Source organism: Scyliorhinus torazame, chromosome 9, assembly GCF_047496885.1.
Source record: "Scyliorhinus torazame isolate Kashiwa2021f chromosome 9, sScyTor2.1, whole genome shotgun sequence".
In the NCBI taxonomy this organism is placed as follows: Eukaryota; Metazoa; Chordata; class Chondrichthyes; order Carcharhiniformes; family Scyliorhinidae; genus Scyliorhinus; species Scyliorhinus torazame.
The window spans coordinates 187,894,234-187,910,404 of NC_092715.1; the positions used below are offsets into that span (position 1 = coordinate 187,894,234).

At 48.5% G+C, this 16,171-nt stretch overlaps 1 protein-coding gene across 1 annotated transcript in view; it reads left to right on the top strand.

The window, feature by feature from the left end:
* slc1a1 (solute carrier family 1 member 1) overlaps positions 1 to 16,171 on the top strand; it is a 112,397-nt gene that overhangs the window by 19,312 nt on the left and 76,914 nt on the right. The window contains exons 2-4 of the mRNA XM_072516904.1: positions 10,974 to 11,114; positions 13,599 to 13,691; positions 14,089 to 14,203. Of these exons, the coding sequence (XP_072373005.1) occupies positions 10,974 to 11,114; positions 13,599 to 13,691; positions 14,089 to 14,203 (349 nt within the window). The remainder of the gene's footprint in view (positions 1 to 10,973; positions 11,115 to 13,598; positions 13,692 to 14,088; positions 14,204 to 16,171) is intronic.

Sequence of the window (16,171 nt, forward strand, 5' to 3'; positions counted from 1 at the left end):
CCAGGGATCTCACCCCACCCCCAGACTAGCCCATCTATTGGACTTCCACTACACCCCTACCTTCCCCTTGGGACTACCCCTAGCCCCCGACTGCTGGACTTTGGGACAGCCAACTCGCCTGACCCTCCAGGGGCCTCCTTCAACCTCTGACTGCAACCCCCCCCCCCACTCCATGGGATAACCACCACCTCCAAGGAAATTCTTCACAAAGTCCAGCAGGCCCAACCTAAGCAAACTCGCGTGGCTCACCCCCAACCCTCCGCCCACCCCCCATGAGGACTGACAACCCTTCCCTTACCACCCCCACTGGCCTGGCCCGACCTGAACCAAGGCTCAACGGAACCCCACCCCAATATCACACCTAACTCCCCTCTCGGTCTTTCACCCCTGGACTTTCCCCCCACAAAGCCCCGAACCTTGAACCCCAACTGCCTAATCCACAGTCTCCAATTCCCCAACCTCCAATCCCCCTTGACCTTTGATTATTCCCCCATCCTCAAATTCTATCAACTTGCTTAAACACTTAACATCCGCCGCGCCTGTCAAGGACAGGGCAATTGTCCAGGGGAAGTTTACATTTCAAAGGACCTTTAACCCCACCTGGTTGACTGCAACAAGTGCTGTAAGAAAGGTAGCACGGTCTCCTTCCCATAAACTCAACTTCACTTTGACACTGTGCCCTAAGGATGGGGTGCACTGACCTGAGCAGGAAGGTCGGGCGAGACAGGCTGGGGAAAAAAAAGTCAGGTACAAAATTCGGCACAGAGAGGCAATCTGACGCTGACTGCTGTTTGGGTTTTCAAAATGTAGTCAGCTTGATGTCACATCTATTTTTCCATAATCGTACAACTGCCATTTGGCAGTATCTCTGCCAGCAGACGTCTTAAGATCAGTTTAATAGAGCCTCTCACTGGGAAGACATTGAGTAAACCCTTCTGCCCTTAAACTTAAACGTGGTGTCAGAAGTAGAGAAAATTGGCAGGATTTAACCACACTCTGGGCGGGATTCTCCGAAGCCGCGCCGGCTGGGAGAATCGGAGTTTGCGCCATATTTCCGCACGACGCCGGTCCGATGCTGGCGCACGATTCTCCGAGGTGCGGAGAATCGCTGCCGTTCGCATTGGCGCGGAGTCGGTCGCTATCCGCGGTCGAGCTGTCAATTCTTCGGCCTAGATGGGCCGCGCGGCCGCGCGTAAACGGCCTAGTCCCGCCGCCGCCGTCCACACCTGGTCGCTGCCGGCGGGTACTCATCGCGAAGACTTGGGGGGCAGCCTGGGGGGGAGGGGGGCTCCGATGGGGTCTGGCCCGCGATCGGGACTCACCGATCGGCGGGCCGGCCTCTTCCCCCCCCCCAGGCCTACTTCCTTGCAGGACCTGCCCCAGAACCCCAGTGCCATGTTGGTGAGGGGCCGGAGTGCTCCGCGAGGCTACTGCACTTGCGTCGGTAGGCACCGGCGTCACTGCGCATGTCATCGTTGGCGCAACCACGCATGCGCAGATCCCGCGGAGCCCAGTTCGCGCCGGGATCTGCGGCTGGAGTGTCGCGAACCACTCCAGCGCCGTGCTGGCCCCCTATAGGGGCCAGAATTTGACGTGAGAGCGGCCTGTTCACGCCATCATAAAACGCGACGGTGTGGACACTATGCCTCCATTTTGGAGAATCCCGCCCTTGAACTGTGTTCCATAGCGAGTGTGTTTTGCTGCGTGTTTGCCGGTCCTCGCAATGCCAAGAAACACAACACTATCTAACGTGACTCCGATTAGATACAGGGCCTGAGCGGGGGACCCACAGCCTAGGCTGCACTTAGTCCCATTTCCTGCACTGAGGTGCCCCGCTCGCATAACTCATCATCTTTCGAGCCCCCAACACGACCCCCGAACCTCCCCCACCCAAGCCCCAACTCACTGTAAAGGGATCCCCGGGCCACCCCTTACCCACCCACACCCATAAAGGGCACTCCCTGCCCAACCATCACGGCCCAAAAAATGCCAGTTTGCACCTTGGCTAATTTTCTGATTAAAACATGGGATAAAGGGATATGGGCAACAGGTGGGGAGATGGATTTGAGACCAGGAAGAGATCTGCCATTATCTGATTCAATGGCGGAGCACGCTCAAAGGACTGAATTGCCTATTTCTGCTCCTAAATCCTATGTTCCTATGTCTTACATGCCAGCCTGGCACCCTGGCAGTGCTCCACCAGCTGACAGTGCCACCTGGGCACCTTTGCAGTGACAGGTTGGCACCCAAGATCCCAGGCTGCCAAGGTCCCATGCTGGCACTGCCAAGGCGTCGAGGTGGCATCAACAGTGCCAGGGTATCATCTTGCCCAGAGGGCATGAACCTAGGGGCCTCTATTCCCCTGGTAGACCCCCAAGAGTGTTGTTCCATCTGGTCCGTTTGTAGAGGCCTCGTTGTGTCGAATCTCCGCATTGGTCTCCGGCCTCCGTACTGGCGCCATTAGCCAGGACCTCAGCGGTTAGCCCTTATCCCCCAAGAGCCAACAGGTCATCCTGAGGTGTCCTTCGAAGGTGCTTGGGATCTCTGATTGCCCCAGGATGTAGCTGTTGTGCACACTCCCTGAGAAGCGTGAATACGATCTTAAGGTGGTACATTGAGGGTGTGGAACCCCTTCCTGTTAATAAAGGGTGCTTCTGGATCACCTGCTACACGCAAGGTGACATACATGCCATCTATTACCCCTGGAGCTGGGGCATTTCGGCGATGGTGGAGAATCCTGCTGCTCGGGCATCTTGATGGTCCTTGTCCAGGTCAAAGTTTAGATAGTCAGCTGCCCGGGCAAACAGGGCATCTGTGACTTCATGGATGCACTTGCGGGTTGTTGGTTGGGAAATGCCACACAGCCCCCGCCCTGGAATTAAGCCGAGGTGTAAAAGTTCAGGGCTGCGGTAAGCTTGACTGCCGCAGGGAGTGGGAATCCTGCTCCTCCATGTGGTGCCAAGTCTGCAAAGCCATGGCACAGGTGCCACGCCATCCCCTTGTTGAGGCGGAGCCTCCTGCGGCACATGCTGCCCCGACATCTCTTCAAACGTCCAGCAACGCCTTTACACCTTGGGCCGTCGTCGGCCTCCCCCTCTGGATCCATCCTTGGCCTGGCAGGTGGCCAGGTCCTCGAGGTCCCTGCACAAGGCTTCCGCTTGAGCCTCGATTGATGCTGCTGCCTTCTCCGGCGTCTGACCACCTTGACTGCCAACACCACCGTGAGAATAGCTGCTGCAGGGTTGAGGGACTGGTTTAGCACAGTGGGTTAAACAGCTGGCTTGTAATGCAGAACAATGCCAGCAGGGCGGGTTCAATTCCCGTACCGGCCTCCATGAAAAGGCGCTGGAATGTGGCGACTTCATTGAAGCTCACTTGTGGCAATAAGTGATTATTATTATTACAATATCATCGATACTGTGATATCTGTAAGGAATTGGCGAGTGTGAGAGACCAACAATCGGCAATGGTTTCCACCCTGGTACCCTCAAATCCCCCAAGCCTCCTGCATCCTTACACTTTCCGACTTCCTTCAGGGTGCGATCCAATTAGCCTGTTGTGTTGGGGGACTCGCCCTGCACACGTAACCCCGGCCACAGCAGGGGCTTCTGGGTACCAGACCCCAGACCCCAGAGGGCAGACACCCGCCAGGAACATTACTTGACCATGCGCAGGTCCCCTCCCCGGTCCACACAGCCGCTAGTGTTTAGGCAAAGTGTCCAGGCCTCACGGTCTAATTGGGATGCTAGGCAGTAACTCTTGCTTGCGACATGGCACGCCTACCCACATGAAACCACTTGGGAGCTGTGAAGTGCTCTTATTACTAACATTGGCAATTCCCTATTAGCAATAGCCTTCAGCTGTGCGGCCAGAGGCCGCCACCGTCAGTGGCCGTAAAGTGACCTGCACAATATTACCACGGACGGGGCTCTGTGCTGGGGGTGTTTGGTGGGAAGACAAGCAGCAGCTGAAGTTGCTCCTGTTATGGATATACACGATCCAGGGGGGGGGGCAAGTCGGACCCATGGGCACTGAGACCCTCATTTCCCAGCTCAGGGGCAACTAGTGTCGATGGCGGCCAACCCCCCCCCCCCCCCCCCCCCCCCCCCGGGCCTGTCACTCCCTGTGGGCTCCCCCACCCGTCAAAAGCACTGAGCCAGCAGCCCCAGTGCCCCCAGGCTGATTGCACGATTTTGAAGATGGAGACTCACCTCCTCTGATTTTCAATAGGTGGTGTTAAAGGGTGCCCGCGTGACTGCTCGATGGGGAGCTGGTTAGATCACGAGAGGCCATTAGATAAGAGGTCCTTCCCATTAATTGGGTGGAGATTGGCCTTGATTGGTGATTATTGGTTTCTCACCACATTGCGGCAGGTTTCAGATCTCACCAACGGGAGCAGGGGCGTTTAGATCAAAAATCGATGGGCACCCGGCGCGGTTCCCGATTTTGACCTCTTCTGTGATCTATCCGGCTCACTCGGATTCACAACCAGCGCAGCACGGCCGTGAGATTGCACCCGGAATATTCGATAGCTGAGCAAATATAGGGAAAACAGAAAAAGAAAAATACTGAGATTTAATAATTTGCTTTAAGAATTTTCAAGAATGGTAATCTGCATGAACACAGCATCATTTCACAAACCCACCAGAGGTGACAGTGCAGCAGTATACAGTTGAGTGGCAGTGACCCTTGGAGTCCTCAACATTGACTGGACCACGAGGTTGGTGGACCAAATGGAGGAGGACTTCAAAAGATGGGACATGTTACCGCTCTCGCTGGCGGGTAGAGTGCAGTCGGTCAAAATGGTGGTCCTTCCGAGGTTTCTGTTTGTGTTTCAGTGCCATCCCATTGTGATCACCAAGGGCTTTTTTAAGAGAGTAGGTAGGAGTATTATGGGGTTTGTGTGGGCGAATAAGACCCCGAGGGTAAGGAGAGGGTTCCTGTAACGCAGTAGGGACCGAGGAAGGTTGGCGCTGCCAAACCTAGGGAGCTACTACTGGGCAGCAAATGTGGCGATGATCCGCAAGTGTGTTATGGAGGGAGAGGGGGCGGCATGGAAGAGGATGGAGATGGCGTCCTGTAAAGGAACGAGCTTGGCGGTGTTGGTGACCGCACCGCTGCCATTCTCGCCGTCAAAGTATACCACGAGCCCGGTAGTGGCGGCAACGTTAAGGATCTGGGGCCAGTGGAGACGGCACAGGGGTGCAGTGGGAGCCTCGGTGTGGTCCCCGATCAGGGGTAACCCACCGGTTTGTCCCGGGGAAGATGGACGGGGGTTTCCAAGGCTGGCTTCGGGCGGGGATTAGAAGAATGGGGGACCTGTTCATTGACGGGACATTTGCGAGCCTAGAGGCACTGGAGGAGAAGTTTGAGTTAAACCCGGGAAATGCTTTTAGATATATGCAGGTGAGGGCTTTTGTGAGGCGACAGGTCAGGGAATTCCCGTTGCTCCCGGCACAAGAAATTCAACACAGGGTGATCTCGGGTGTATGGGTCGGGAGGGCAAGGTGTCGGCAATACACCAAGAGATGAAGAGCTAGTAGAAGAGTTGAAGTGTAAATGGGAGGAGGAGCTGGGGGAGGAGAACGAGGAAGGTCTGTGGGCTGATGCCCTGGGTAGCGTTAATTCCTCCTCCTCGCGTGCCAGGCTCAGCCTGATACAACTTAAGGTGGTTCACAGAGCGCACTTGACGGGGGCGAGGTTGAGTAGGTTCTTTGGGGTAGAGGACAGATGTGGAAGTTGCTCAGGGAGCCCGGCGAACCATGTCCATATGTTTTGGTTATGCCCGGCACTGGAGGGGTTCTGGAGAAGAGTGGCGGGAGCAATATCTCAGGTGGTGAAAGTCCGGGTCAAGCCAAGCTGGGGGCTAGCAATATTTGGAGTAGTGGACGAGCCGGGAGTGCAGGAGGCGAAAGAGGCCAGCATTCTGGCCTTTGCGTCCCTAGTAGCCCGGTGAAGGATCTTGCTAATGTGGAAGGAGGCGAAACCCCCTAGCGTGGAGGCCTAGATAAACGACATGGCTGGGTTCATAAAGCTGGAGAGGATTAAGTTTGTCTTGAGATGGTCTGCGCAGGGGTTCTACAGACGGTGGCAACCGTTCCTAGACTATCTTGCGGAGCGTTAGAGGAAGGTCGGTCAGAAGCAGCAGCAACCCTGGGGTGGGGGGGTGGGGGGGTGGGGGACGTCTTGGGGAGGGGGGGGGGAATGGGGGATTGCTTGGGGGGATGGATGAGCAGGAGATACCATGAAGGGTGGGGGAAACTGGCACGTGCGGGAGAGAGCCAGTGTATAAAGCTATGTAAATGTACCATTTTGCCATGTATACATCTTGCTCAGTGTGATTTTGTGTTATTTTGTTACGGGGGGGGGGGGGGGGCGGTTATTTTTTGTAAGGGGGAAAAATTGTGTTGTTAAAAAACTTTAATAAATATATATTTAAAAAAAAAACATTGACTGGACCCCATGAAGCCTCATGGCATCAGGTAAAACATGGGCAAGGAAATTTCCTACTGATTACCACATATAGCCTTCCTTCAGCCTGATGAGTCAGTGCTCTCCAGCCAGATTCTAATTATCTTCCCATGACTTTTAAAAGCATTATCTTTGCCGAATTCCCCATCATCAACATCTTGGAACTCCATGCTCAGCAGCATTGTAGATGTACCTGCACCTCGTGGATTACGGTGAATTTGACTCACCACCATTTTCTCAAGGGCACTTATGCTTGCCAGCGATTCCTACATCCCTGAATGGATAACAATAAAAAAAGAAGCGAGACCTGGACTTGGATACAAGCTAAAATAGTGGATTAAAGCATATTGGCTAATGGCGTGCTTTTTGATATAAACCCGCAAACAAAAATAATTGATATTCCTCGAAAAAAGCTTTAGTTGAAACTCATTAATCCACAAAGTGGCTGGTACAGAAAAAAGTAAACTGTATTGTGAGAATTATCTTTTCAACTTCAAATTAAGAGAAGAATTTGCATTTTTATTTAGTAACTATTGATAACCATTGGATCATTTTGCTATGTATAGTAAGCTGTGTACAGTAAGATCCTGCAAACAATAGGTGGATGAATGACCAGATAATATATGCTTTACTACTATAGAGGTGTTATATAAGTACAAGTTGTTATTATTGATTATAGTTTAAGAACTTTGAGATTGAAATGAAAATCACTGTCAGAAAGAAAGCAGACTTGGAGGAGCAAGACACTATCAGAGATAAAAATGGAGGAATTCCATCAAATGTGTGTTTCCTGAAGGTTTAGGGTATAGCTTGTGGTCTGGTTCATAGAATCATAGAATTTACAGTGCAGTGCAATTAACAGATCTCTTGTATTCTAACAATGCAGTCTGTATCCTCTTGCCAGACATCTCAACATATCTTTGTCATCTCTTTATTTTCCTCCCCTAAATCTTGGAATAATTCCAAAGATGTGCATGAGCCTGCTGGGGAGATGAAAGGATATTTATATTAATTGATTTTTAATCAAACATGAACTGCAGGTTTTTAGCACAAGGCTTGTCTCGATGGCAGAGGGCTGAGAATTAATGTGCCTCCTTCATTCACAGCACACAATTCAGGACAAATTACATTACTCCCGGATATGGCAATGTACTACATACCATCGACCAGCATGCTGTAAAACAAATGAAAAAACAGTATTAACGTGATATTATTTATTATTTGACAATTTTGATAACCTTTATATCTCTTATCAAATCTGAAGTGTCAGACAGGTGGGCTGTAGCTTTGTTTGTTTGAGGGAATAATCAATGGAGCACCCAGGCTGATGGCTATGGTGGCCATTTTGAAGCTCAGACCCCATTTTAACCAGACTGGCGAGTTACTGATGCTAAATGGGGGTCCTGAGGCTGCTACACATTAGGAGCCAGAGAAACATTTGCAGAGTGGATCACCGGTGACAGTTGCAGTTTGGTCCTTACACAAGTGGCGGTGGGTGAAATCAGCAACATTTTTTGGACCAGAAAAGTACTCTAGTCACTTGTTGCCTCACATGAAAAAATACAGAGGTGCGATGTAGCGACCCCATTGCGCTCAGTGCGGATTCAGGCGCAACAGCTAATCAACCGCAAATTCAAATAGAGTTCCAAGACGGCAGCCGGACCAATCGCTACTCACCCGACTCTCTCCGGCAGGCGCTGGGCGTGATCCAGTTCTGAATATTTAAATGACTCTATCACCTCATTTAAATACCCGGACTCCAGATCATCTATCACCTGGGACTCACTGGCCATGCCTGGGAGACCACTCCAGGGTGCCATTTAGTACTGGTCCTAACGGCACCGTGAGGGGAGGGGGGGGCTCTTTGAGATCCCCAATTGGACTGGGACAGGGCAGGGTGACACCCTGGCACTCCCCCGGTACCTGGACACCTGGGCATAGCCAGCTTTGTATCCTGGCAGTGAAACTCTGGCACTGCCAGGCTGCCCAGGTGGCACTTCCAGGGTGTCTGGGGAACCTCCAGGATGCCAGGTTGGCAATGGCAGGGTTCCACGGTGCCAGGTTGGCACTGACAGGGATAAGGGTCAGGAGGGCCTTGCCAGGTTGAGGGGGGAGGGAGCCTGAAGGGTGGGGGTGAAGATCGGGGTTGCCGGACAAAATGGTGCCCCGATCTGCAAGAAACCTTTCCTGCTTCAGCAAAGTGATCATGTCGTTCAACTGACTTTAACTTGAGTTCGCTGATTCATGCCCAGACTTTGTGTGAGCCACTTTGGCTGGACCTCCAATTGACACTGTGCAAAGCAGCCCACTCTCTACCAGTGCTCTCCCAAAATTATGCTTGGGGCCTTATGTATGTTATCGAACCCAATTGTATTTTAACTGAGTACTGAAGAAGATTCATATATATCATGAAATTTTAGCTCTGTTTCTCTCTTCATAGTGGTGTGAGGCCTGCTGCGTATTCCCAGCACTTTCTGTTTTAATTTTACATTTTAACTGACCCAGCTGATTTGGGACTGTTTCCACAGCCCAGTGGCACACCTAGGGAGAGTATTCGCAAGGCCGCAGCAAAGCTGAAAATTGGGGTGGGGTTGGGTAGGTCTTTCCTCGTGATTTTTGTATTGCTCCATCCTCATTACTGAACAGCTGGAGAATCATTTTAAATGTGGCGTATTTTGACAATTTTGGTAGTTGCAATGTGAATGATTTGTTTGGCTTGTCATGTTCTCTTTGCTCATTGATAAACTATTTGGTTCATACGTTGTCACTTTAAAGCTTGAAGTATGCATTAAATCACTGATTTATATTAAGCCATCTACATCAAATTAGAGTTCAGAAATTGTGTTGATTCAACAGACAGAAAAATGAATCTCGAGCTAAAAATGTATGTATTGCTTTACTAATGTACACAGCCAATTGGTATTAAAATGTCTTCACTGTACAACTTTCTGGTCTGCCTGGTACTCTTGTATGGAGATACTGGGTCACTCATGTAAACAGTCTGGATATCTTGGGCTGGATTCTCCGCAGCCCGACACCGGAATCGCAGCCGGCACCAGGGCACAGAATCCATTTCCCCGCACAGTATCGGGACCGGCGCCGGTTCCCCGATTCTGCGGGCCGCGTCACCGAGCACCTACCTGGGACCGTTGCTGGAGGCCCGCTCCTCCATTCTCTGCCCCCGACCGGCCGAAGTCCCGATGGCGTGGATCTAATGTGACCCAGCCAGTCGGGAAACTAGCCGTGGTGGCTGTGGAGTCAGTCCTCGGCCAACCCTGGTCGGGGGGGGGGGCCTTATAAGCGGCCGGGCAGTCAGAGTCGGGCGCGCAGCCGATCGGGGAGTCTATTTTGAGGGTCCAGCTTCGCTGTCTGAGTCTTCCATGGAGCACGGCGCAGCTGCTGGAGGCCGCCGCCGTGCGCATGCGCAGCCTCCGACCCGGAAGTGCGGGGGCCCATATCTGCAGCAAAAGCTGCTAGATTTACACCAGGTCCCTGCTAGGCCCCTGCAGGGCTAGGAATATGTGGCCCTCTCATGCCAGTTTTTCTGGCGTGAAAGTACACAGTTTTGACGCTGGTGTGTGGACATAGTCCCAAAACAGAGAATCCAGCCCCTTGTGTTCTAAAATGTGCCCATGCACACAATATCTAATTCTACACTAGTCTAAAGCAGGGATGTAATAATAATAACCTCCTTGTGATCTGACTGGATGTTGTGTTTTTTTGCATGTGCCCTTGTACACATGCCCAATGGTTTTGAAGGCAGCCTTGATGATTCCTTTGTGAAATGCAGCAGTCAGATATGAATCATTAAGCATCTCTCCACAAGAATAGGAACACCAAAACTGTATTTGTGAGCAAATTGTGAGCCTTAGATAATTTCTAACTGCAAATTCTGACCTCCTGCATTTTAGCTTCAGCTCCAGAAAAATGCTTTCAAGTTCTTTGTTTAAAACCTATCTGGCCCCAAACTTCTTTTCCGTCAATTCCACTCCAAGGAAGCAGAGGAATCGGGGTAATAAGCTGCAACATCAAAACAATGGAAAGGAAAATATTTTCAATTTCAGCATCAGAGCCCCAATGCTGATTCCGTGCTCCAACAATCTGTTGAACATTACTCACATGGTTGATGCATAACTGAGATTGTCCTCACTTCAATATTAGCACCATTCGGTTATATGAGGTAAGATGTTTAACATTCCACAGGTTCTGGCTCATAGACCTGGAAAAATACAATAGACCCTCATTTGAAATAGACTGTGAGATGCATCCACTTCTCAGACAATCTTGTTTAGCTTTAACGCAAATCTGCAATTCCCTTTCATTTTAAACAAACTTGGTGAATTTACTTTGCTTTGCACCACCATATTTTGACACAGATCAATCCCCAATTCTTCCAGTGGAGTAGAAAATGGTCAGAAGTCCCATTATGTGACAGGTTTCAAATGTCTCTGGAAGTGATAAAGATTCTCGGATGTTGTCCTTAATAATATTCTACTTTCCAGGTATTGTGACAGGGTTTCTGGTGCGAGAATATGCTGGTTTGACAAGCCTCGGCAAATACTATTTTGGATTTCCTGGAGAACTCCTGATGAGAATGCTGAAGATGATCATTTTACCTTTAATCGTCTCCAGTATAATTACAGGTAAATAATCTTTTACTCAACGGAATGAGTGTACTGAAATCAGAGAGATTGACTCGTGGAATCTTCGATTTTTATTTCAATGTGTGTTAATTGGAATGAACTTGACAATATTTATGATAAATGATCAACTGATCCACACTTCAAAAGACCATTATAAACAGCTTTTAGTTACAGAAACTGATCATGTTTTATTTCTGTTGAATTCAGTGGCAGATGCTATATATATGTGCGGCCAATTCACAATTCCAGAATCACAATGGGCAGTAATTCCAGGACAATTAAGGATGGGCAATAAATACTGATTTAGCCAGCGACACCAACATCCCGTGAATGAATAAATTTTAAAAAGCTAAAAATCTACTGTGTTGATCTGAAGTATGCCTATGTAATTTAAAAAAACATTTGCCAATCCCCTTAATGTAAAATAGTGCACAAAGGAACTTTATATGAATAGCATGGTGCATTTCTTGAGTCTCCGAACACAATTTAACCCACCCAACTATTGTTATGTAGATTATCTTCCATTAAAATTGCAAGGAATTGAGCAATATTAATTCTAAGTAATAATCATAAAATTCTTACTTATATTTCTCTGTGAATGCCTGACATGCGAACTCCTGAAAAGTAAATTACACATTGTGACAGATTATTCCCTGAATAGGTATTGATTGCATAAAGTGACATTCAAAATAAAAGCATTTAAACAGCACCTTGTCTTTTATCTGAAATGCCCCAAGGGTCATACTTGATAGAACTGAGGGAGAGAACTGAGGGTGTTACTCGATGATACTGGGGCAGCACGGTGGCACAGTAGTTAGCACTGCACCCTCAGAGTGCCAGGGACCTGGGTTCAGTTTCAGCCTTGGGTCACTGTCTGTGTTGAGTTTGTACGTTCTCCCCGTGTCTGCGGGGGTTTCCTCTGGGTGCTCCGGTTTCCTCCCACAGACCAAAGGTGTGCGGGTTAGGTGGATTGGCCATGTTTAAATTGCTCCTTAGGTACCAGGGATGTGCCGGCTAAATTATGGGGATTGGGTGTGGACAGGGGAGTGGACATGGGCAGAGTGCTCATTCGAAGGGTCGGTGCCGACTCGATGGGCTGAATGGCCTCCTTCTGCACTGTAGGGCATCTATAATGGATGATTTAATAGAGGTGTTTACAATGATCAAGTGATAGAACATAATAGATAGAAACAGATCCAAATTGTTTTGAACGGTTGAGGGGTCTAGAATAAAATGTTAGATTACATTTAAAGGATTTAGGATAGGGAGTGGGAAAACCCTTTTTGCAGAGAACTTTGTGAGGTTGTGAATTGCATGACCAGAGTTAATGACTGAAACCCAGCATGTTTTTTTATAGATATTGTAGGTGACTTAAGGAAAGAGAAATGACATGAGCAAAAGATGGGTACATAGGAAATACCTGTCAACACAGCTTCCATGTTGTGATTGCAAGGTCATTCAGTGTAAGGGATTTCACATAAAATGAAACAATGCACAGTCAGTGGCCAGAGCAAATATTTGCTTGCAGCAAGACGCCACAAACAGCAATGAGATACATTGGTCGCTGCCCTGTGTTTGAGTGTTGAGTTTGTACGTTCTCCCCGTGTTAAACATCGGGGTAAGAGTACAATGTTCACCAGAACACCAGGACACTTTTTTTTTGGACCACTGAAACAGTCACTTAGAGTCTCAATTTATTTTCTTATCTGAACTAGCTTGTGTACTGCACTGACTTGTCAAACTATACTTTATTGGTATTTAAGGTCTGGAGAACAGCTTGAACTCACAAACCAGTGAGTGGTGCAGGGGTAAGAGTGAAACCAAACGCAACAATGGTGTTGATGACATATGAATAAATTATCGTTCTAATGTTGCAATTATTTTAAAGCCCTCTCCAGACTTCATTGTACACTTACCCTGATGTTTTATCTAAAATAACATTTCCCGGCGGTGTTGAGGGAGTTATATGGTGTTGGAGGTGCTAATTTCAGATTAGATATTAAACTAAGGAACTGTCAGCCCTCTCAGGCGCATTTAAAAGGTCCCAGAACACTCTTGAAGGAAGAGCATGCAAATTCATCTGACATCCTAAAAAACATGTATCTCTCCACCAACATCAAAAATACAAATGATCAGGTTAATCATCTTATTGCTGGGACCTGTGGGACCTGGTTGCATGCAAATTTGTTTTGCAAAGTACAACAGTGACTGAAGCATTTTGTAATGTCCTGAGGTGATGAAAAACATTATACAAATGCAAGTTCTTCCTTTGATATATTATATACAAAAGAACCGGCAAGTTATTATTTTAAGAGATCTACACAATGAACGAGTGGTGCAATACATTGGAGCACTAAAAAGTAACAGGCAACAGAGATGCTTTTGCATACTTTAAGTAGTTAACTGATAGCTCATTTAAGATATCTTTGCACCAAATTTAAGTCTTGGGTTGTGCTAACAAAGTTCCTGAACTTTTCTCCACAGGAGTCGCCACATTGGATTCAGGTGTCTCCAAGAAAATTGGAACACGGACAATAATATATTACTTTACAACCACAATAACCGCTGTATTACTAGGTAATAAATTATGCTAAATAATATTACATATACCAGTGAATCTTCTTTTGTTTTACTTCCAAAGTCCAGTATTCCAGTCATACTGTGAAGCAGCATTGTAAATGCGCGTAAAAATAATTCTGAAGGGAATAACAATTTCCTATAGATTTAGTTTTGCTGCCCGGTGATTATTCAAGCACAAGGTAATTCATCCTGCTCAGTAACTGCTCCCACGGCAAAGCATGGATATAGGCATGCCTTATAGTTCGTTACTAACATTAAATCATGAGTTTTGTGTTTAATTCATAATTAAATGGTGTATTCACTTCAATCCATCAACATTAATTTACTGAACAAAGTTTAAATGTACTTTTTCAAAGTAGACCTCATATACAAAATTATATTTTGTTTGAATAAGGAATTGTGTTGGTGATGGCCATCCAACCTGGTGTCTCCCAAAGCGCTGACTCCATTGGCAGGCATGGAAATTTGCCACAGATCACCACTATAGATGCCATGTTTGATCTCCTTCGGTGAGTAAATCACTTAGCAGTGTGTTTTTTTATTTATTCGTTCATGGGATATGGGCATCGCTGACTAGGCCAGCACTTATTGTCCATCCCTAATTGCCCTTGAGAAGGAGGAGGTGAGCAATCAATACCCTCATTTTGTGTGAGCACAGCTTAATCACACCACTCCATCACACCACATGCAAAAGTGTCACATTAGAACTCACAAATATCATGGGCGGGATTCTCCGTCCCGCCAGCCCCGTTTTCCAGCGCGGCACGTGTCCCCCCCCAGCAACGGGATTCTCCATTCCCGCAGTCAGCCAATGGGGTTTCCCATTGTGTCCATCCCATGGCATTGGGAAACCAGCTCCCCAGCGGGACATCATTCCAGTGCTGGTTAGTACACCGATTTAAAAACTAGTATAATGGCTGCTGAGGGGATTATAGGAGATGGGTAGCAATCTCAGAATCGGCATGAAGCCCGGGGGGTTGGGTGAGCCCCCAGAGGGGGACTGGTCGGGTTTGTTCGGGGAGTGGCAGGGCGGCATCGGTCATGGCTCGTCCCTGAGCTGGGGGGGGGGGGTGGGGGACCAAACTCTGAATACGTGTGTACCCATAACAGGGTCAATTACACAGCAGTTGCCTGTCCTACCACACACATCTAGGACAGACCCCTGGTCCTGGCTGTATGTGGGAGATCACTTTGACCCCCTCTGACTGTGAGCAGCCTCTGGTCACACAGCTGAAGGCTATTGCTAATAAGGAGTTGGCATTGTTAGGTATGTGAGCACTACACAACTTTCGAGTGGAATTCCATGGGAACACCTGTCATGTCACAGACGATGATTACTGCATCGCATTCCAATCAAACTGAGGCCTTGACACTTTGCCTAAACCCTGGAAGTGTCAACACCATAGACGCAGCAGCCAACGGTCAAGCACACAGAGGCTGGGGCACGGTACTGGGAATCACCCTGCAAACACAGGGTGAGTTTGTGCATTGGTGAGGGGGTTGGGGCAGAGAGCAACAGGGTGTGGTGGTGTAACCCAGTCTACTGTGAGGTGGCAAATGGAGTTTAATGTAGAGAAGTGTGAGGTGATTCACTTTGGAAGGAATAACAGGAATGCGGAATATTTGGCTAATGGTAAAGTTCTTGAAAGTGTGGATGAGCAGAGGGATCTAGGTGTCCATGTACATAGATCCCTGAAAGTTGCCACCCAGGTTGATAGGGTTGTGAAGAAGGCCTATGGAGTGTTGGCCTTTATTGGTAGAGGGATTGAGTTCCGGTGTCGGGAGGTCATGTTGCAGCTGTACAGAACTCTGGTACGGCCGCATTTGGAGTATTGCGTACAGTTCTGGTCACCGCATTATAGGAAGGACGTGGAGGCTTTGGAGCGGGTGCAGAGGAGATTTACCAGGATGTTGCCTGGTATGGAGGGAAAATCTTATGAGGAAAGGCTGATGGACTTGAGGTTGTTTTCGTTGGAGAGAAGAAGGTTAAGGGGAGACTTAATAGAGGCATACAAAATGATCAGGGGGTTGGATAGGGTGGACAGTGAGAGCCTTCTCCCGCGGATGGATATGGCTGGCACGAGGGGACATAACTTTAAACTGAGGGGTAATAGATATAGGACAGAGGTCAGAGGTAGGTTCTTTACGCAAAGAGTAGTGAGGCCGTGGAATGCCCTACCTGCTACAGTAGTGAACCCGCCAACATTGAGGGCATTTAAAAGTTTATTGGATAAACATATGGATGATAATGGCATAGTGTAGGTTAGATGGCTTTTGTTTCGGTGCAACATCGTGGGCCGAAGGGCCTGTACTGCGCTGTATTGTTCTATGTTCTATGTGTGGAATAACGTGATGGAGGTTTCACATGTACCAGGTGCAAAGTGTTCATGGTGTACAGTCGAAAGCCCCATTGTCCTTATTTACCAATGGTGCCACCCTCCACCCCAGTGCGCAGTCAGTGGTCCTGAACCTTCTTA